General features: G+C 40.0%; 2 protein-coding genes across 4 annotated transcripts; one reads left to right on the top strand and one right to left on the bottom strand.

The window, feature by feature from the left end:
* Positions 1-267: 267 nt before the first annotated feature.
* On the top strand, positions 268-2240 carry Rps3a (ribosomal protein S3A). Its single transcript, XM_076830435.1, has 5 exons — positions 268-413; positions 902-1005; positions 1232-1554; positions 1789-1950; positions 2031-2240. Exons 1-5 carry the CDS (start codon positions 352-354, stop codon positions 2181-2183), a joined length of 804 nt encoding a protein of 267 aa, XP_076686550.1. The 5' UTR covers positions 268-351; the 3' UTR covers positions 2184-2240.
* Positions 2241-2418: 178 nt separating this feature from the next.
* On the bottom strand, positions 2419-16676 carry LOC143378589 (putative fatty acyl-CoA reductase CG5065). 3 transcript variants are annotated; one of them, XM_076830419.1, is made up of 9 exons: positions 16543-16676; positions 6617-6867; positions 4657-4820; positions 4443-4578; positions 4147-4346; positions 3814-4066; positions 3535-3725; positions 3190-3447; positions 2419-3113 (listed from the first exon to the last, which is right to left on the bottom strand). In XM_076830419.1, exons 2-9 carry the CDS (start codon positions 6845-6847, stop codon positions 2978-2980), a joined length of 1569 nt encoding a protein of 522 aa, XP_076686534.1. In that variant the 5' UTR covers positions 6848-6867; positions 16543-16676; the 3' UTR covers positions 2419-2977. The 3 variants fall into 3 exon arrangements, with proteins under 3 accessions (XP_076686534.1, XP_076686532.1, XP_076686533.1); XM_076830417.1 differs by lacking the exon at positions 16543-16676 and adding an exon at positions 11843-12040 and having other exon boundaries at positions 6617-6862; XM_076830418.1 differs by lacking the exon at positions 16543-16676 and adding an exon at positions 11847-12040.
* Between the last annotated feature and the right edge of the window lie 4555 nt (positions 16677-21231).

The following is a 21231-nucleotide window of genomic DNA, read 5'->3' as shown; positions in this document are numbered from 1 at the left end:
GTTTTTTTCTTAACTAAAGTACTTTATAAATTTGTATAGATATTGCAATTTATATTTGGTGGCGTTATATTACAAATTAATATTGAAGATTATAAAGGCGCTTTACTTTGTTAACGAATAAAAACAAGGGCAAACCAATGAAATGAACGAGTGAAATTATATATAAATTTAAAACCTAATTTTTGTGTATTATAAACAGTATTAGTTAATTTCAAGAATGCATTATTTAAAATATAGACGCATGAGTTATATCGACCAATCAACGTTCACGGATATATCTGTATGGAATAGGTCGCGCTGTCTGTTTCCGGCTTAGACCGAGCGTGCCTCTTTTCGTCTGTAACTTCAATCATGGCGGTGGGTAAAAACAAGGGGCTTTCAAAAGGAGGTAAAAAGGGAGTCAAGAAGAAGATGTGAGTAAATAATAATACTTTTACGTTACACTTTAAATGTCCCTTATACGGAAAATGTGATTCCCCATTTCTTAAGCGGAAAGATGTTTCGAATTAAGATAGATTCTGCACACCTGACATCCGAGTGTTTGCATGCATCGTATGCTTAACACCTTGCTTTTCTAAATATTTGGTAATTCGAATGAAAAGTGAGTTAAGAAAGATGTGTATTTCTTTTCTCTAACTATAATAATAATTCTAAAATAATATCTGTCAATATCTGTGTATACGAATGAAAGTAGTGAACGCGTTTGGTTTACTTAAAACAAATTCTTGATATAAGTTAAATATGTGTCGTTTGATACTTACAATGTGACCGGTACTTCAATTTTCAACGTGTAATTTATTTCTACACTGTATGTTCGATTAGATGTAATAACGTGTTGTACATAACCTTAAAGCGTAACTGTCGGTAACGAAGTTCTAACCTGAAAGCATTTCTGTTACAGTGTCGATCCTTTTACCCGAAAGGATTGGTACGATGTTAAGGCACCGTCTATGTTCACAAACCGTCATGTGGGCAAAACGTTGGTCAACAGAACTCAAGGAACAAGTAAGATATCTTGATATTGTTACGAAACTTTCGCAACTCCAGCTCCATGAAAGTACCATCAACACTTTGCATGGCGTTTTATGTTGCGTAAATAATCGCAGAATTTTACCATAGTATTACACGATTTTCGGTATTACTAAAATTAATTCCTGCTACAAAGTTTAATCTTCGAACAAATTCTCTCGTTCTGTCTCATTGTTAACTAAATACGTGTCGTGCTTCACAGAGATTGCTTCCGAAGGTCTGAAGTACAGAGTATTCGAAGTCTCTTTGGCCGACTTGCAGAATGACGGCGACGCGGAGAGGTCTTTCCGTAAATTTAGGCTGATCGCGGAGGATGTCCAGCATCGTAATGTATTGACCAATTTCCACGGCATGGACTTGACCACGGACAAGCTCAGGTCCATGGTTAAAAAGTGGCAGACGTTGATAGAAGCTAACGTCGATGTGAAAACCACCGACGGGTATCTACTTAGAGTTTTCTGCATTGGTTTCACCAACAAAGACCAATTGAGTACCAGAAAGACGTGCTATGCTCAACACGCACAGGTTAGTAGTCGCTATTGGTCTGCGATCCATTATTCGTCATATATATGCAACTCATAATTCACAAAAGTTGTACCAACTCTTTGGTGATACACGACGTTGCGCATAGAAATATGCACTCGCTTACCACATTACTCCTGCACGAAGGACTAGTGATATATGGTGTCGCAACAATTTTCTAATTATTATGTACGAATGTCGAATGTTCTCTCGTGACGCGTGTACTTCTCTGTTCAGGTTAAGAAAATTAGACAGAAGATGGTAGACACCATCACGAATGATGTTACGAAAAGTGATTTGAAGGGAGTGGTCAGTAAACTCCTACCAGACGCTACGGCAAAAGACATCGAGAAGGCCTCCCAAGGGATATACCCGCTCCACGACGTCTATATTCGTAAGGTTTGTACGCGAATGTTATTGCTTGTTTTATTCACGCCAAGTGTTTGTAAATTGAAATATAAATAATGCGCTTATTACAGGTTAAAGTATTGAAGAAACCACGCTTCGAGCTGAGCAAACTGCTGGAGCTGCATGGCGACGGCGCGGGTAGCAAAAGCGAGGAAGTAGGTGAAAGTGGCTCGAAGGTTGACAGACCGGAAGGCTACGAGCCACCTGTACAGGAATCCGTTTAAGGGAGTAATTCTCTTTCAATATTTGATACGAATAAAAGTCACGTTCCAGTGCGGAAATTGTTCGCAGTTTTATTGTTTTCGTTCACCTACAAATCCTTCTGCTTTTTAAAGGAATAGGTGTGACAATGATCTAACTGAATACAGTTTCGATCGTAAATGTTTATTACTGAGAACACAGTTTTCGCATGATACAACGCATTCAGTCAGCATTCAATTAACTGAAACAGGCTAGCAATTGATGAAAAATAGAATCCAGTTTATTTGATTATATTACAATGTAAAGGTACAGAAAGTGTTACGATCTAAGTCAGGGTTGACTAACTGGTGGCTCGCGGGCTACCGGGGGCACCACCGCCTTGCTGACACGCTGAACGGCCCCCTCCATATGTACCAGACTCTGGCCAGACTCTGATCGCAGTCGAAAAGAGAAGGAAAGAAGGAGGAATCCACTGCGATCGTCAGAGTTTGGTAGGTATGGAGGGAGGCCGTTCAAGCGTAGCAGCAAGGTGGAGGAGTACATAGACATATATAGACGGAGCAGAAGCTGGGACTATCGGCGAGGGGAACGGTAGGCTTGGAGGGGAAAAGGCAGAGGTCAGATACAGGCACGTCGGGTTAGCTTCGGAAGCATTCGGCATGCATAACCACTGCGTTACCCGATTTGCCTATATCGCTCCCCTTACCGCGAATCTTACACCTCCCTCAGCTTACGCTCTGTCTATATATGTCTATGGAGGAGCCTCCAGTGGCTCGCAAGCCACCAGTTAGTCAACCCTGATCTAAGTAACGAATAGTTAGCGGGACACTGCCCGGGTGGCTAATGACCAGCCCCTTATTAATAGTGCTCTGAAACTTTCGCTCCATGACGCCAACATGTAGATTAAAAACACAAAGAAGAGTATCTTTGTTACGACGTCGACCCAGTACATACTGCAACAACGAAAGATACAAAAATGACGTACGTATTAGAAGACAGTTTGAAAAGATATTTGGAAGCAGATCTTACACTTTCAAGTGCCTTCGTGCAGCGGGCAAGGTTTCCGGCTGTTCGTTTAAAATATAAACTCTTGCTGCTCGTATGCACGACTCAAAATACGCGTCTATGTCCATATCATCCCCGTGCAGCTGATACCTTTCAAACTCTAACGAATTAAACTTGTCTCTAACTCGGTACAAATTCGCATTTTCAAAGTCCCATTGATTGTTGGCGTAATACTCGAACACTTCGAAACCTTTCTGTATCCGGCGTTGCACACGGCACATGCTGCGCATAGGAAAACTTTTTATATCCCTTCGCATCGATCGCGGCTGTAAAGTTAGCTTGCAATTAAACTATTTCGAGTTTACTTACATTGGCTTGTAGCCCGCTAGAAAGATAAGTGCATCTATGAGGTAGGCGGGTATCATGTGGAAAAGTAAGACGCATATATTGTGCATGAGCCTTGACTTTTTCATACTGCCGCCTGGGTACCAAACAACTCCATTCAAGGGCACTTTCTCTGTTATCTTTCGGCCACGTGCGATAATTTCTGCCCATGATACCTGAAAATTCCCATTTTCCGACGATTCGTCTGTTAGAAGCCTGTATTGGTATTAGTCGAGCAATGTTCTAACAAAAATAACGACTCGCCTTAAATTCATTACTGCTCGTAAGGTTGTACACCCTATTCTCTTGATCTTGCATGTAAATGAAGTTCCAGGTAGTGGCAAGAATAGCATTCACAGCAATGTCGACAGGAAGATAATCAGCGTAACTGCTGTCGTTACAGTACATTGTTCGGATGACACCTTTCCCAGCACCGATCAAGAGTCCTGTCGGGCCATTGATGTTATCTGTCCATCCGGGTAGTGGATCCTTCCAAATCGGTATCACTATACTCGGTCTAAAATTCAAAGCACGCGGCTCCTTCGTTGATTAAACAGCCCGATTCAATTTTCACAGAGATTATCTAGTGAATCGTACCTCACTATGATTACTGGGATGTGCGGCATCATTTCTTCGACAAGGCTTTCGGATAAGGCTTTCGTAAAGGCGTACGTATTGGGTAGATCTCCTAAGATTTTGTCCGTCATTGCTTCGACGACTTCGTCGTCCATCCATTCTACGCATTTGATTATCTTGTGAGGATCCGCTGGCGGAGGATATGGCTTTTCTTCTAGAACCTAAAGTGGATCATCAGTTTAATCGTTTATTATTGGAGAGGACTCGCGGTCCATCTCTGTGTAACGAGGTCGCGATTACAGCTGAGATTACTGTACTTTTTCTCCGAGGTGGCAGTAGGCGGTGCTGATATGAGTGAACAGTTTCAGGTGTTTCATCTCTTTGGCCAGTTCCAGCATTTGCTTCGTACCGCGCGTGTTCAGTACGACCGCTTTCTTCAACAGCTCGTCGAATCTGCAAGACCAGTGATGAAACTGGGTAACATATTTGCCAATTTAAGATTTTCATACACTTCATCTTCCACTACATTACCGTACTGTGGCAGCTCCGTGGTAGACTATATCGATTTTTTCGCAGAGCATTTTCCTGTCCTCTGAGGAAAGCCCGAGCCCTGGGAGAGATACATCTCCACCGACAACTGTCACCGCTTTCTGAAGCTCTGCTAATCCCCTTTGCTCTTTAACGGACTTGAAGAGCTGAAAAGAACGATTCCTACATCAAATCAGTTGACAAACGGCTTAGAACTATATTTAGTTATTCCTATAAAAATCTAAAGGCCATTAAAGAAATGAGGAACAGCATTCTGCTTCCACGTGTCTTCCACTTCATGTTCATCTATCATGAGTATGAGGTAATAGAGGAGTAATGAATTCAGCTAACGGGCAAACTTTTCTTTCTCGTATGCCTCCAGTTTTTAATAGATGCTGTTTCAAGCGGTAGTGAATTATTATTCGAACATGAGATAACAGAAATGAAACTTGTGCTTTAACACAGATAATAGCTTATTTTTCTTTAAACTTCTGTGTACATTGAGTCAGGTCCATTATAAGTATTTACGCCATTCTATCATCCACTTAGGTTTCTTTCATCTATTACTGACGTATGATATCGAGAGATGTTGTCATTAATTGGTGAAAATGATAGGTGTATCTTTGATACCGAGAAGTATGGAAAAAAACGCCAAAGGTGTACGTGCATGTGCTGTAGTAATTATGGATGTGTTTCAAAGAAGTAACAATCTGTTTAAAGGGTAATTACTGAATAATGCATGAACACTTTTTCAGTGTACTCGGTGTTTCATAGTAAACAACCTTACAATAACGAGAGCCGCGTAACGTTACACCATAATTTCTTATACTTATTTTATAACTTTTCATATATTTTCCGTGGTTCGAATAAATTGGCGGAAATTGTGAAACCTGGGCGAATCTGTACCCCTCATCAAATGATTCGGAAGATGTCACATGCGAAGTGACCTCTTGAGACTTTCTTTCTCGTCGCGTGACGCAATTCGTCTTCACTTAAAGAGAGAGATTTACACCTTACATATACACGTGTTTCAACACACAATAAATGTCTGTGTTCATTCTGGAAATTAATAGCCAAGGTGTCTCAAGTACGAATACAAATCTGTCTGGTATATAAATTCAACTAACGAGCAAGGGTTAATGTATCATATTTCATTGTCATATTCCTTTGATCGCGAGATAAGTCAGTCTACCCGAATAAGAGAAGAAACAAATTGTACGATTTGCCTCCATTGTGTTTCTGTTATCCAATGGTATGTGTGCAGTTGATTGCGTTAGAATGAGATCCAGCAGCCAGTAGCTCGAGAGATATGACATAACACACTACCACACATAGAACAAGAACTTTCACCGAGTACGTGACTTGATAATAACGATAATGTTCTCTATCCTCTCTAGATTCGAGGCCTTGACTCCGTTTCCCCTGCTTTTTGCCCCATAACGCGATTACGGAACTGAAGGATGTACTCTCGCCGCATACTCTGTCGATCCTGCTTTTAACAAGCCAAGAAAGATACTCCTAATATCCTCCTGCAGAATACAATCTGACATGAAATGGTAGTCGCTGGGAATTAAGTCAAAAGGAATTTCTCTAAACGGAAAAGGTCTCGTATCGCGAAACCAGTTTACGCGTACGCAAGTATGTACTCCGATTGCCTTTTCTCTCACAGTTACGTTACGTCGACTGTATCGTTTCGGATCAACACAAAGTAATGTGAGAAATTCACGATGTATAATGTTTGCTCTTTTATAGATGCAGGAAACTAGTTGGCAATATTCGAATCTGTCTTTTCTCGTAAAACCAATGTCAGATTGTCGAGGTGGAAAGTTTGCGTCGTTAGATTGCGCTCCTCTCTTCTCCTTTCGATATAAGTAATTCAATTCGTGAAACAATTGGATTAAAGGGGAAATAGGATATGTTGTGTAGTTGAAGGCTATTGCAAAAACTGACGGGTAACACTCACCGGCGAGCTGAAAAGTTCGTCCAGACGATGCTTCGGATCCTTTCCCTTCTTTGGTCTGATGAGCATGAAAATCTGCTTCGTGTTTGGCAGGCACCTAAGAAATTTCTCGATAATGACTTTCCCCAGGAAGCCAGTGCCACCGGTGACCAGTATGTTCTGACCTTCGAAGGTCAACGCTACTCTATCAGGGATCTCCTCTTTCGTCATTGTCTCCACCTTTGTTTCTGTCATGGTCTCGTTTGTCTACTCTCCTGAAATGACGACAGTGATTTCTAGCTTCCCATTGTATTCCAGTTTAGAATTGTTTAGGAACAACTTCTGACAGAATTTGACGATGATTAATGTCCAGGAGTAAAAGAAAGAAGAAGCCAATATCTGTGAGGAGTGGGCTGTCTTTCAATTAATTTAATGATTTCATGATCCCTATAAATGGCATACAGGAATAGCATTATGATTAACAAGTAGGTCGGAAGTTACTGAGCATCAGGAAGAAATCATTATGCGAATGACATCGATCCTTTGAAGCTATATACAGTTAAAGCGTGTAGTATAAATACGCGTATAATATCAGTTGCACCATATGATGCAATTTACCTTGATGCTCGCTGGTTCTTTCCAAGGGACATTAATACGCAAATGCGTCGCTCCTTTTTAGAAGCGACACACAGGAAGAGTTCCTCATTCTTTGGCATATTTATTAATTATGGATTTGTTTCGAAAATTCTGTTAATACGCTCCGTATCTATAAGACTATAACTCACTCACTTTCTTTTTCCAGCATTTACAGGTACTTGTTCATCCCGAATCCCATGTTTATTATAATAACTATTCGTATTCAGAGGGTAATTCAAATTTGAAATCAAATTCTGCGCGCAATATTTTCAACGCCATAGTTTCATTTTTTGAACACTTCCCGCGTTCTTTAAACGGTACCACCCTCAGCGCTCGCCTTAAGGACACTTCCCGGTTAAAACTTCTCAAAAAAAAAATTATTTTGCTCATTTTCATCCAACAACATCCCAAGAATGACCAGGTCATATTTTAGGACAAAATTCCAAGCGGGTCAGATTTTACAGGTTGGTAAGCGACCCAAGTACTTAGGGTACTTACCTACAAACAATAAACGGGTGCCGGGAAAAAAGAAATATATTTCAGAGATTGAGGCTACATTTGAAGAGAGAAGGATTCCTGTATGTAATAACGTAATAAACGTAAAACTGAGTAAGGAATAGGAAAAAAACTTTAAGTACGTTTTTCTGGAAACACGTTTTTGCGTACTACTGTTCTTCTAGAAAATATAAAAATCACCTAGTTTCCGCGCGATTTGACCGGGAGGTGCCCGTAATTTTGGGTATCGTAGGGCGAGGTGGTGGTGGCAGTCCTACGAACTATCGACAAGTAGTTCGAATTCTGGCGGTGGGGGGAATCGGAGGTAATGGGTGACGCGCATTACGTGCCTGCAAACGTATCAGTGTTGTAATTACAATGAGAAGTGTGTTAGGGCGCAGGTGCGGGTGTGCGGGGCAGACTCTGCAATTTGCAATTCTTCCCCGGGTTAAGGTCGGTTTATACGGCTATCGAGCCAGGGCCGGTCGAGTCGGCATGTTTGATGTTCCCTCGGTGACTGCCATAACCTTACCATAGGCTCGTCCCGCGCTCGGTGGCTGTACATACATGTAAATCGACCTTTACCCGTGACCCTATGCTCGAATGTCGCCGATCTTCGCGGGGCAAGGAATAGTGTGACGAGGTATGCATTTTTACGTATTTCACGTTCCAGCGAATACTTTCAAGGCATCGAGAACGAACTGTGTATGCAAAGTGCGATTGTTCTTCGTGAAGATTTCTGAAAATTACGTGTGTCACGTTCCAACGGTCGAGCAACCGTGTCCCATACGAAATACATACATTGGTTTTCGTATTCGAGGGGTACGCAAAACTGCGCTGCATGTACTAGAAACTACTTATGTTTCGTGATATGTAATGCAGTTATGAAGAGTTTACATTGTACACCTCTTAAATATACAAGATATGTATATTTCCGCCTGAGTGACTTGCGATGCATGATACGATCGTTTTTTTTTTTCGGGTAATGTGCAGAAGGAGGAAGATTTACTACGTTTGATGGAAGGTTAACTGCTTCAGTACCACAACAGGCTGTCGGGTGGAGTTTGTACAGGTTGCCGTTTCTACCGTCGTAGTTGTTTTGTTTCTCGTTTTACCGTGCGCCGTGTTTATCGGTACGAAGGAGAACCACGCGCATATTTTGGACGCGTGCATACACGTGCCGTTACGTGACGAAGTTTTGTATTGATATTTGCACGTGATATTTTAGGAGAAAGCTACGAAATTTGTAGCTTTCCGAGCTGCAGCTTTTTGCAGACAGGGTTAAAACTGTATTGAAGTTGGTGAGTTAACAAATAAATTATTAAGCGATTGAGGAGATTTTTTTTTAATTAATGGATGCAATGATTTTCAAGCTTGTCAACTGCTTGCCAAGAAAAGCGTTTTGGTTATAAAAATATCTGGAGCGTGCTGTAATAGGTTTCATAGGAATTATAAAATATTGTTCAAAGGCCTTTGCCATAGAGCAATGTTTCCTCCACTATCCATTTAAAATTAGAATTTTTAATAGATTCTGTTTTACTTTCATCGTAGCATTGCGCATATAATTGCATATTTTCTAATTCGATGTTACTTAGTATGGTGAAGTATTTGTTACGTAATCGGTAGGATGGTGAGAACTGAACACTGGTAAACAGAGTTTTCTACTTTGTAGCCAAATGTTAATCTTTTAAACAAGTATTTCTTATCTAGCAAAATACCCCCGCGTCTCGCTTCGGGCATAAGAGATATTAAGGACTCCATGAAAAAACAAATTTCACTCCGTTTCACCACATCTTTAGGGGTTGACTAGGGCAAAATCCTGAAATTGCTTTTTTGGCATTTATGTGAGTAAGCTTTTGAAGTAAAAAACAACTTGATATCTAATCGGGTCTAAAAGATTTTGAGGAGTCCGTGAAAATACACTTCACCTCTTTTCACGCCCTTAGGGGTTGGTTAGGGCAAAATCCTGAAATTGGTTTTTAGACATTTGTGTGGATAATCTTTGTGAGTAAAAACTAAGTTGATATCTAATCGGGCCTATGAGATATCAGGGAGTCCGAGAAAATTACATTTTACCCTTTTTTCAACCCCTTGGAGATGGAATTTCTAAAAATGTACTTTACAAATTTCACATTCCTAAGTTAAATGGTTTGAGCTGAACGTTGATAAGTCAGTCTGTCAGTCAGTCAAGACCTTTTCTTTTATATGTATAGAATACGTATCCCGAGGCACCCGGCTCTTGCCATTCTGACCTTTCTAAATCAAGCGCCTAAAGTACACATTACTTTTTGCTCTTTCGGACCGCAGTATGTATTCAGTATTTGCTACTCGGCGGTTAGCTTTCAGTATTAGATACAAGGGAGGATAATATCCCCAACCCCGAAATTCAAACAATAATGAAACTTGGGAAACAACCATCGTAATGAACTGAAATTTCGAGGAGTTGGGAGGGAGGAGAAGAGGACCCCTATTATAAAATTTTAGCTGCGGGTATTTGTTAGTTTCTGAGATATTAATAAAAAACTTTCGCCATAGTACATTGAATTCTGCCTACACATACTGTGAAACAGTCGACGATACAGTGTACAATATTGACCTCATCGCGCGATGCTTGTAACTGCAGTATTATTTTTAGTATTCCCAAACTCACACCGGTTCGGTACCATGCTTTACGCGCCCGTAAGCGGAGGGCCCCCCCGCGCTAACCTAGCCCCAACCAATACTAATATCCGGGAGAAGTTGGAAAGTAGAATGTGTTGTCGTCCCAACAGATTTACACCATCCGATGCAAGTCTCCCGAGAGCACAGCACTTCATTTAACAATCTTTCAATATTCCAACGCCCTTCAAGGGCAATATCGTAACTCGACGATGAAGCCATTGTAATAAATATTGAAACTAAGTACGTGACAAAAGAACAAAGGCCTCAACTACAATCGCACTTGGCTTGGTCAAGACCGTTCGCGTCCAGTTTTTGTCACCGTATCCCTATACATACATTTTCAGGCCGATATCGTAGATTGCATCTTCGGCTGTGAAACAGTCGACGGCGACGAGAAGATGGTTGTGTTAGTAACGGCTGTATAGGAAGATTTCAGTGTATTATACCGAAAGTTTTTTATTAATATCTCAGAAACTAACAAATACCCGCAGCTAAAAATTTATATTAGAGGTTCTCTCCCCCACCCAACCAACCCCTAAAAATTTAAATTCTTACCGGTGGTTGGGTCATACCGTAGTACAGCCGAATATATAAATAATATATTACGCAATTTTTTTTGTTGCCCAAATTCACTCTAAGGGGGTGAATTTGATCCCTGAAAATCCGGCTATTTTCCGATTTTCTGTTATAATTCGCGAACTGGAAGATAATTTTTTTAAAGCCATCAAATGATAGTCCTAATTAAAAGAAGTAACTTTTGTCTGATAACTTTTTTCTACCCCTTAGAGTTCGCGAGTTATAACAGAAAAATCGGAAAATAGCCGGATTTTCAGGGGTCAATTTCACCACCTTAGACTGAGTTCAGGTATAAGAAAAAAATTACGTAATACATACCTATATCTGCTCTACACATTCCCAAAGTTTCATAATTTTTTGAATTTCAAGGTTGCGGATCTTCCCTCGCCAGTAATTTCATAATCGTTGATGCTTGAAACGCAATTCCATTGCGTGCCGTTAAATCTCGGTTACTATTACGTCCATGTATTGCCTCACTTAGAAAGTTTACCGTGTATGGCTCTCAATGGTCGATACTGTATTCGGCAGAACTGAAATTTGCAAACTGAACGTCGGTGTGTCGTGGGTTCGAAGTTCAGCCGTGAGATATTTTACGACTCGCAAAGCCATCTTTGCGAATTAAATACATGCCATTCAGCTCGGCGCGACTTTCTCATAGAAGCATAGACCTGGGGAAGTTAAATAAAAGTAAAAGGCACTACTAGACCACCAGGTCATGTTCCAGAATATTTATTCGCCACGCGGATTATTCATTACACGAATCTGTATTTAAAGAAATCACCAATACCAAATCCAACACTCGAAACGTGCAGAGTGGCATTAAATGCCTGCGGTTCTCTAGGAAATGTTTTCGAGGAAAACGGTCGCCGAGTAAATAAATACTTACAGGGCAGGGAGAAGATTCCTCGAACTCGCGCTATATCCGTAACACGAATCACCACTAGTAGATACAGTTGACGAACGAACGAACGAAAGCACGACTGTCAGCAATAGTGACCGCGGCAACAGTTGGCCGTCCTTACTCCGATGGTGAGTCCGTTGCAGACTGAGAAAGCATAGCGCTGGCCTAATATTTTCCTAGACGTTCATCGTCGCACGACACCAGGCCCGTATTCGCCTCTGGCCCATGCATCCCCTCCTCTCGCTATTTACCACCGCCACTCAGATCCGAATTGATCTCTGTCCACTTTACGTTTGATCACGTAAAAACTTAAACCTGTTGTGTCATCTGCTATTTACACGCGAGACAGTACTTATCCTCTGGAGATTCTAAAGGATAACGTTGGATCATAAACGAATTTAACGAATCTGAATTGGATCTTGAATGGGGACTCGAAGAATGAAAATTTAGGACTGTTGCGAAAAAGGGCAGCTATAATTTTCTGAAATTGAATTGTAGATAGCGTGTCTACAAATATTTCCTGTACTTTTGTATTATATAGTTCTCCAAAAGTCAACGCATTTGCACTTACATTTGCATTTGATTTTATTATATTAATTAATATAATTAATTAACAGTGCTCCTGTAAGTTTATATAATGCTGAAAAGCATGCCCCAGATTGCTGCCGCAACGGGCAGAATTTTTTATAGTAAAGTTAAGTGGGTGCAAGGTGACTGAATACAGAAGTGTCTCGAAATGTCGAGCGGGTCATGCGTTCCTGCGCACTCTGTTCTTATTCTTCCCGAGTGGCCAATATATTCCCAAAACCGGCAGCGCCAGTAAAAGTCGAGTATAAAAGTGATTTTGTCTGTGCCACCAGGTTACCCATTAATTTAGGTATTCTTGAAGAATGCTCCAACGGCTCAGATCTGAATCGGCCAGCATTATTATTACGCTCGGCGGAGCTCGCTGCAAAACAATGCGAGAAGAAGGACTTATGTATTTCGATACGGTCAAGCGGTAGTATTCGAGTACTGGCGGAAGTGACAAAATGGGACTTGGGTAACTAGAGAACACGGTCCACGTGGGTTCACGTGGATCGTACGAAAGGACCCCGACCAAAAGATTGCCGGATCCAACGGGACCCTTTGATCAATTACGTAACATCGTAGAAAGGAGCGAGTCCAACTCCTTCCCCGCTCTCGAGTTGCCCAATTTAGATTTAGTCACGCACAATGTCCGCGTTCATTTTCACTTCGTTCTGTCTTTACCATGCGTGAACTGAACAAGGCCCCGAGTAAAAGTCGAAAATTTTTTGCCGCCTCCGTGTCCCGGGAATGGGGGAAAATTTCTACTGCACGTTCATCATTGGAGTCTAATTCGCATTACGTAATCCCCTTCCAATATCGTTGATACGCCACTGGACTTATACATTTTAATAAAAAAAAACGGTGGTCATGAATAATCAGGTAGACGTATTTAAACGATGTGTAATTGTAATGGGTCTTTGGCGCGTGATCGAGTGCCAGCATTTTCAGATGCTGGGTTTCTTGGTGGTGTGCGGGGGCTGATATAGGTAGCTCTTCCGCCGCTCTGGGCGAAAATCATTTTTGCCGCCCTTAACCCTTAACTGGTATCCTGGGGTCAGTCATGACCCCAATCACGCAAGGTTCGCTGCAAAATATTTGGTTGTCTAAGTTTGTAAACTGAATTTCTAATTAATTTGATCATAATAGTTTAACTTTCTACGTATCTATTATTTTATACATTACCCACGAACAAAATAGGTATTCATAGAGGTTGATCTAATGTCGACTTTACAAATTTCTGTGTCCTTTTTTATTTGGGGTCTGCCACGATCCCAAGATAACAGTTACGTTTGAAAAAACAGTATACCAGTTAAGGGTTAAGGGGAGATGCCAGCTTCGACGCATGAAAGTCATAGGTTTATTTAGAAATTTGTTTTTCTTTTAAATAATCGACCAAATGGAAAATCTGATTAATGGCATTTATTATACTTCTTCTGAGGGTTGAAAAAATATTTAAATTTTAAAAAAATGTGATTTTTAGAAGAAAAATTCGATCACAAAAATGTCTGCAGCTAAAAATATTTTCAAGCAATTGTAAATTCCGTATGTACTTTTCTAGATTAACATAGAAGAAAGATACTCTAAAAATTTCAAGCCAATCTGATGGATAGTCTCGGGGATCCGTGCAAAGCAGATTGACGAGTCAATGAAATTTTTTTTCAATCCTCAAAAGATGTGTAATAAATGCTATTAATCAGATTTTCTACTGAGTTCATTATTAAAAGAAAAAAATCCAAGGTTGGCACCTGCCCTTATTTATAAATAATTATTTTAAAATATAACTTGTGACAGTGGATGAAAGTTTTTGCAGGTATATGTTGAATAACAAAAGCCTTTTAACAGTTTATAAGTTTACTACTAAATTTCAAAAAGTTCCACTTTCTCATGGGTTTTTATTGATTTTAATCTTCTCTTTCCACCGTCGCGCCGGGCAGTTGCCCTGCACCCCCCTTTATCGGGCCCCGGTGGCGTACAGTTTCGCGGCTGACAATTCGACATTTCTTCGATCGTTCGTGGAGTTCTTGTTGAAATTTAATATGTAAAACGTCGTAGCATTTCGCTGAATCGGTGAGGAGGAAGCCGTTTCATCATTGATCAGGTGGGGGCACCTCGAAATTATCGACGACCGGGGGAGGGAGGGGCAACATTACCGAGGAAAAGGAATCTCACACGTGTCGACTGCGAATTATTTATAAAAAGCGGCGGAAAGTTTGCATAATGTATACTTTTATAATCCATTAAAAGTTCAGGCGACGAAATCTTGTTTGCTGTACGACACGTGTTCGAATCTATTTTTAATTTATGTCAGGCTATTTTTCGAAATGCCTGTGTATAGTTTGCTATTTAGAGTTTCATAGATGACATTACGCGATTAAGAGAATCGTCTGGACGCGACACGTAACCCGTACGGTTTACCACTTTTTCTATTTTCCATCGTTATTTATGCGACGCTGTTATTCGAGGTGAAACCAGTTTTTCTCCTCGTTTCTCGGCGAATTATGTTTTCAGAGGAGCAGACTATTGGTTCGATTGGATTGTGTCGCAGAGACTTCATGAAACTTAAACAAACAGAGGAATCGGTGTTTTCACTTTCGCAAGGTTTGCCCAGACTCCGATTAGCTCTTAGTAGATTTAGGAGTGTCTAACGTCAAGATAGAAGGATGTTAGCCTGAAAGCCACTCCCGTGGGCGAAAATTTTTGTTGCACACTGGTTCAGAAAGTATATTCAGTGCTCGTTGAGGGGTTACCTACCGTAATGAGGTAGAAAAAGAATCGATTCTTTGGGAATTTATTTCAGAAATTACGTGCATATTTTTATGCAATGGTTTTTGTATTCAGATGAGGGGCACTTTAACAGGTTATTATATATTATGTTTTGGTATAAAAATATTTACTTATTGCAAAATTACAACTGATTTCCCGGAAACTGTTTTTAGACCGGTGACCACGATTTCTTCAAAACCGCTTCACCAATCTTTCTGAAAGTTTGTACGTTTCTTCTAGACATTCAAATCTAGTCTTTAATCGAAGCATTTGTTTTTACAATGCATAGTTTTTATTTTATGCATGAAAAATAAGTGTTTTTTTCTACGAAAGTCGATTTCACTTTAAATATCTGCCATTTTGTCCCAGATTAATATTTTGTAAAACGGAACGATTAGAAACTAGATAAACTATTGTAGTAACTAAATCTTCTTGGTTTTTTTATTTCAGATAACCCAGTTCAGAATAATGTTGGTCACCGCAAAACGTGTTTCTAAAAACAGCTTCCGGGAAATCAGTTGTAATTGCGCAATAACTAAATATTTTTATACCAACACATAATATAATAACCTGTTAAAGTGTCCCTCATCTGAATACAAAAACCATTACATAAATATATACATGTATTTTCTGAAATAAATTTCCAAAGAATTGATTCTTATTCTGCTCCTTGACGGTAGGTAACCCCTTAAACCAAAATGCTCAGACACTGCTTAATCATGGTGGGGGTCAGTGAATTGACCTCGTCGAAGTTGGGAGCCATTCGTTCCGAGCAGGCTTAATTTTCGTTTCGAGTCAACTGACAAGGGACGTTCAAAACTCGGAAATTCAAAAAAATTTTAAACTTTGTGAATATGTACGAGATTTCCTCCAGATTCCAACGTAATTTTTGTTCGCTGCCCAAATTCACTCGAGGGGGGTGAAATTAACCCCTGAAAATTCGGCTATTTTCCGATTTTATTTTGTAACTCGCGAACTGTAAGAGATAAAAGAAAAGTTTCAAGACAAAAGTTACTTCTTTTAATTAGATCTAGCATTTGGTAAAAAAAAATATTTTACAATTCACGAGTTATAACAGAAAATCGGAAAATAACCGGATTTTCAGGGGTCAATTACACCCCCTTAGAGTGAATTTGGGCAGCAAAAGAAATTACCTTGTAATCGGGAGGGACTTCCCTACATATTCCCAAAGTTTCAGAATTTTTTGAATTTCCGGGTTCGTGATGTTCCCTTGTAAGCGTTTTTTCCCTTACAATTAATTTATTCCGCACCTTTTCTTTTAAAGCACCCCACACGCCGCAACAAGTCCGCGAAAACAACGCGAGCGCGTGGAATTCCCCTTACTTACCTTCGAGTGACGTGCGAGCTCGTGGAAATTCGGAAAAAAAGCCTACGACAAAGTACACAAACGGTTTGACTTTTCCCTGAAAACAATCGGCGACTGAGGAACGCAGCGAACCGACCCGCTCGTAGAGTGACGCAATTTTACTTTCTTAGCTGGCCCGTCGATGAAATGCTAAGACCACTTGATCCGACGCGCACACGGCGAAAACAGGTGGGAGGGAATGACACGCAAATGAAACGTTGGCAGAAAAAAGTGCTGGTTATCGGCGACAGCGTTGTAAGATTGATTTCGTGTTACGGTAATAAGTGCGTTGCCCATTTGTGACGGATCGTTGGTTCTTGTTCATGCAATTGTCAACGACACCGTCCCTTTTCGAGTTCGGTCACTGTTTCGAATAATCTTCAATTAATTGCTACTTATCCAGCGCCAGCAAATATTTTCGCAAAAAACGTTTGAGATGCAAGGGTGCGTTAATTATTGAATGAAGTTCGAGTACTGTACATGCGGGTACTTCTTAATTTTCGAAGGCTCTGAAGTAAGTTTAAGGAAGATAGAAGAGTTAAATAGCAAGTCACTTGAAAGTACCATGATTAATGAAGCTTAATTGAGGTGGAGTTAGCATGGAGCTGATAAGAGAGGGATATGGACATACAGCTGCTCCTTAACTCTTTGGGTGCTATGGACGCATATATGTATGCGTTTGGACAGTGTACGCAGTGTGTGCGAAGAACGCCCTTAGGCGTTCGGCGACTATGTATAAGAGATAGGATTAAAGAAGTCCCGCACGCGACGTATGCTAAGCGTTTAAGTTGCCAGCATCCAAAGGGTTAACAGTATATTTACAAAGAACTCCACGAATGTACTTATGTAGACCCCTGTGGGCACACTTCTGGGGACTTCCGTGGATATTCTTCTGAGGACCCCTATGAAATTGTGTTTGAACGTATTTCTGGCAATGCTAGTCGATGCCGATCAATTCGTTGTAAAAGTAAAGTTAAATGAAATGTAGGAATGAAGTACACACGTAGGCGCCTATGCGTGTGTGTGCCAAAGCGACGCGAGGAGTGAGGTTTGCACAGAGTGAGAGTTGAAGCGAGAAAGTGAGAGTGAAAATGAGAGTGCTGGGGGAAAAGAGCGAAGGAGCGCGCGCGAGAGGAGGGAGGAAGAGAACGAACGACCAACGAGATTTCGACATTCCAAGCCTCCAGTGCTCTCTGCGCAGTTAACACGCACGGACACGTCATTTCTTTTTAATTAAATTTTCGGTGCTCGCCGCCAACCCACCGTCCGTGTCTTTCAGGAAACTCTCGCACGGCATTGTAACCAGATGCATCGAAACTCGCCGCGCCGATGTACTTTTTATAAATCCATAGCAATTCGGTTGTTAGTCATTCAATAATTCCATTGCACCGCTGGCTGCACGCGATTCATATAAATCTATGCATCTCAGCTTTAAGCTTCGAAAATTGCGAGCACATAAATCCACCGGCTGAAAGATGAGCCGTTTCGATAATTTTCTAAAATTGTTGTGCAATCTAGCGCGTCAATACGTACATAGGTATGTTTCCCGAACTTCCGCATATCATTCTAGGGGGAGACAGATTTGTATTTGAACGTATCGTAAGTCAATTAGGGCTGGGACTATTTTAATATTCGAATATTTTACAAGTATTCGAATGTTATTATTCGGATACTATTCGAATACTATTCGAATACTGATGAATTCGAATACTATTCGAATACTGATGAATTCGAATACTATTCGAATACTATTCGAATACTGATGAATTCGAATACTATTCGAATACTGATGAATTCGAATACTATTCGAATACTGATGAATTCGAATACTATTCGAATACTGATGAATTCGAATACTATTCGAATACTGATGAATTCGAATACTATTCGAATACTGATGAATTCGAATACTATTCGAATACTGATGAATTCGAATACTAATCGAATACTATTCGAATACTATTCGAATACTGATGAATTCGAATACTAATCGAATACTGATGAATTCGAATACTAATCGAATACTATTCGAATACTAATGTAAATTCGAATACTATTCGAATACTAATGTAAATTCGAATACTATTCGAATACTAATGTAAATTCGAATACTATTCGAATACTAATGTAAATTCGAATACTATTCGAATACTAATGTAAATTCGAATACTATTCGAATACTAATGTAAATTCGAATAGTATGGTGTGAAGTGGGTAAAAATTAGCTTACAAGATTTCACCCTGACAAATGAACCTAAAGAACTTGATTTATAATTCACACCATACTGTTCGAATACACCAGTATTCGAATACTTAAATATTCGTAAGTATTCGAATACTTAAATATTCGTATAGTATTCGAATACTTATATATTCGTACAGTATTCGAATACTTAAATATTCATATAGTATTCGAATACTTAAATATTCGTATAGTATTCGAATACTTATATATTCGTACAGTATTCGAATACTTAAATATTCATATAGTATTCGAATACTTAAATATTTATATAGTATTCGAATACTTGGATATTCGAATTATATTCGCCAAATAATTCCGCAACTGAAGTATTCGAATACCGAAAAATCGACAAATAGTCCCAGCCCTAAAGTCAATCAATCGAATATCAAATTGTTGCTCGCTCTCTTTTTTTAAAACTCTCTTCTTACGTTAGGGAAACTGCATATTCTCGCTAATTTATGATTCTATTGTAACTCTTCGCGTTGGAAAATTTATTCTTTTCTCTCTGTATGCCACGCATAACAATACAACAGATTTAATCGCGCGTGGACTGCGATTCCTTCGTTAGCGTCTGGAAAGTCAATAAATAAAGCAATGACGGCTGATGGACGATGGTGCAATTAGACACGAAATCCCGAGCACACAATTTCGCAGGAATAATTCATTTATTCGTACATGTGGAGTTGAGAAATCCCCGAATTATTTTCTCCCAGTATCTCGGGTAGGATCGCCTACCGATAACTCCGAACAAATGCTTGCTGCTCGGCGGACAGCGCGACATAACTTCGCGCAATTAGTGCGCGTGTCTTTATTAGCAAAGTACAGCTGGCGTGCCTTTGCTGTGAAGTGTTTGCACGGCGACAGCGAAGATGAAAGAAGTTTCGCGGAAGCGATTATGCGAGAGAACGAGGTGGTTTCGAAATCCTCGAAATGTCAGTGCGCAATGACATGTTTTCGATGGGATTTGCTCGTTTAAAACGATTATTGTTCAAGTTTCTTTGCGCGTCGCATGCATGACGAATGTGCCGGTATTCCAACATCTCATTATGCATGAATGTTGCAAGAGCCTCGGCGGAGCAGTTTGGTGATTTCGTTGGAGACACCGTGGCGAGGGGTTCGGGGAAAGAATTTTGGGAAAAAAGAAAGATCTAGAGCTGGAAGGGAAAAGTTTTCCATTACGCTCGTTACGTAAGAGAGAAGGAAGACGTGAGTCATTCTACGGTTTCATGTGCGAGAAATAAGATCATGGCGGATAGTTGTAAAAGTTATGTTCATCGGGATATTTTTTACATATCGCATTATATATCTTATTTTATACGCTTTCTATTGTATCCCAGTAAAAGTAATGAATGACTCGTCGCGCAACATACATCGCCTAAAACGGACCAACTTATTCGTAATTATTGAAATACGTAGGACTGAATGCTGAACAAATAGATCCAGTGCAATAGGTTTGGAACAACCATCGCTGAGTTAGCTGCGGAACAGCACAGCGGGCGAGCAGAGATGATTAAATTATCACGCGTTAACGAGCGATTCTTAGTTATTACTTACTAGTTTTTTAGCCTGTTTTCGCCAGGCATTACTATCCTATATAATAAGACGCGTAAGACAACCAGAATTTCTGTTGGAAACTCTCTTAGAAAGAATTTTCGCTGCGAAATACGAAATTTTACAACTTTTGCGTATCAGAAGGGTCTCTGTACCTGTGAGTGGTCTCCTGAAGGGCATTTCGAGGGGCCTAAGTCGCATAAGTGCCCAGACTCACTGCCCGCCTACATTTGAGAACCCCTCTCGAAACGAAATAATTCTCGATATTATTACAACAATTAATGTGCGACAAAGACCCCGAAACAAATAAATTTGTGGAGCATATTCACTCTTACAACAACGCTTTTTCGTTTGCCTCCATGAGAGCCCAAATAAAGAGCATATTTCGACTCTGCGTTGAGCGCGCGTTTGTATCCCCAGTGGGGATGGAGTGCAAAATCACTAACAGTGATTTATCACAGTGATCGTGATTTTTTTTAAGTTGAGTGAATTGTTTACTGTCATCGTAATTCTTGATCTTGATTGAATTATTTTTTTATAAAGTACTTAAATATAGTTTGTGTTGCAGACAAAGCGTGCTAATTCACCGAATATATACCTAGTATTTACATTAAAAAATATTCAATGTGTGCACGCACTGATTTGATTGGCTAAAGTCTTCACATATACGTTACACTTTTTAACTAAACTGAAGAAATATTCGTTAATTTAAATAGATCAAGAACGATTACATGGGTTCAATATATACAACTGAAATTCTGTAAGAACAGCGAGGACTTGAGAATGTTTCAAGAGAAATTAGAAATTGGGGTTATGTGGCGCGTGCAAAGAGCAGTTATGCTTTCCACCAATCAGATCACGAAAATCGTGAGTCA

This window comes from Andrena cerasifolii, chromosome 2 (genome assembly GCF_050908995.1).
Source record: "Andrena cerasifolii isolate SP2316 chromosome 2, iyAndCera1_principal, whole genome shotgun sequence".
NCBI classification, from domain to species: domain Eukaryota; kingdom Metazoa; phylum Arthropoda; class Insecta; order Hymenoptera; family Andrenidae; genus Andrena; species Andrena cerasifolii.
The sequence above is the reverse complement of the archived record's forward strand: the minus strand, read 5'-3'. Positions and strand labels throughout refer to the sequence as shown.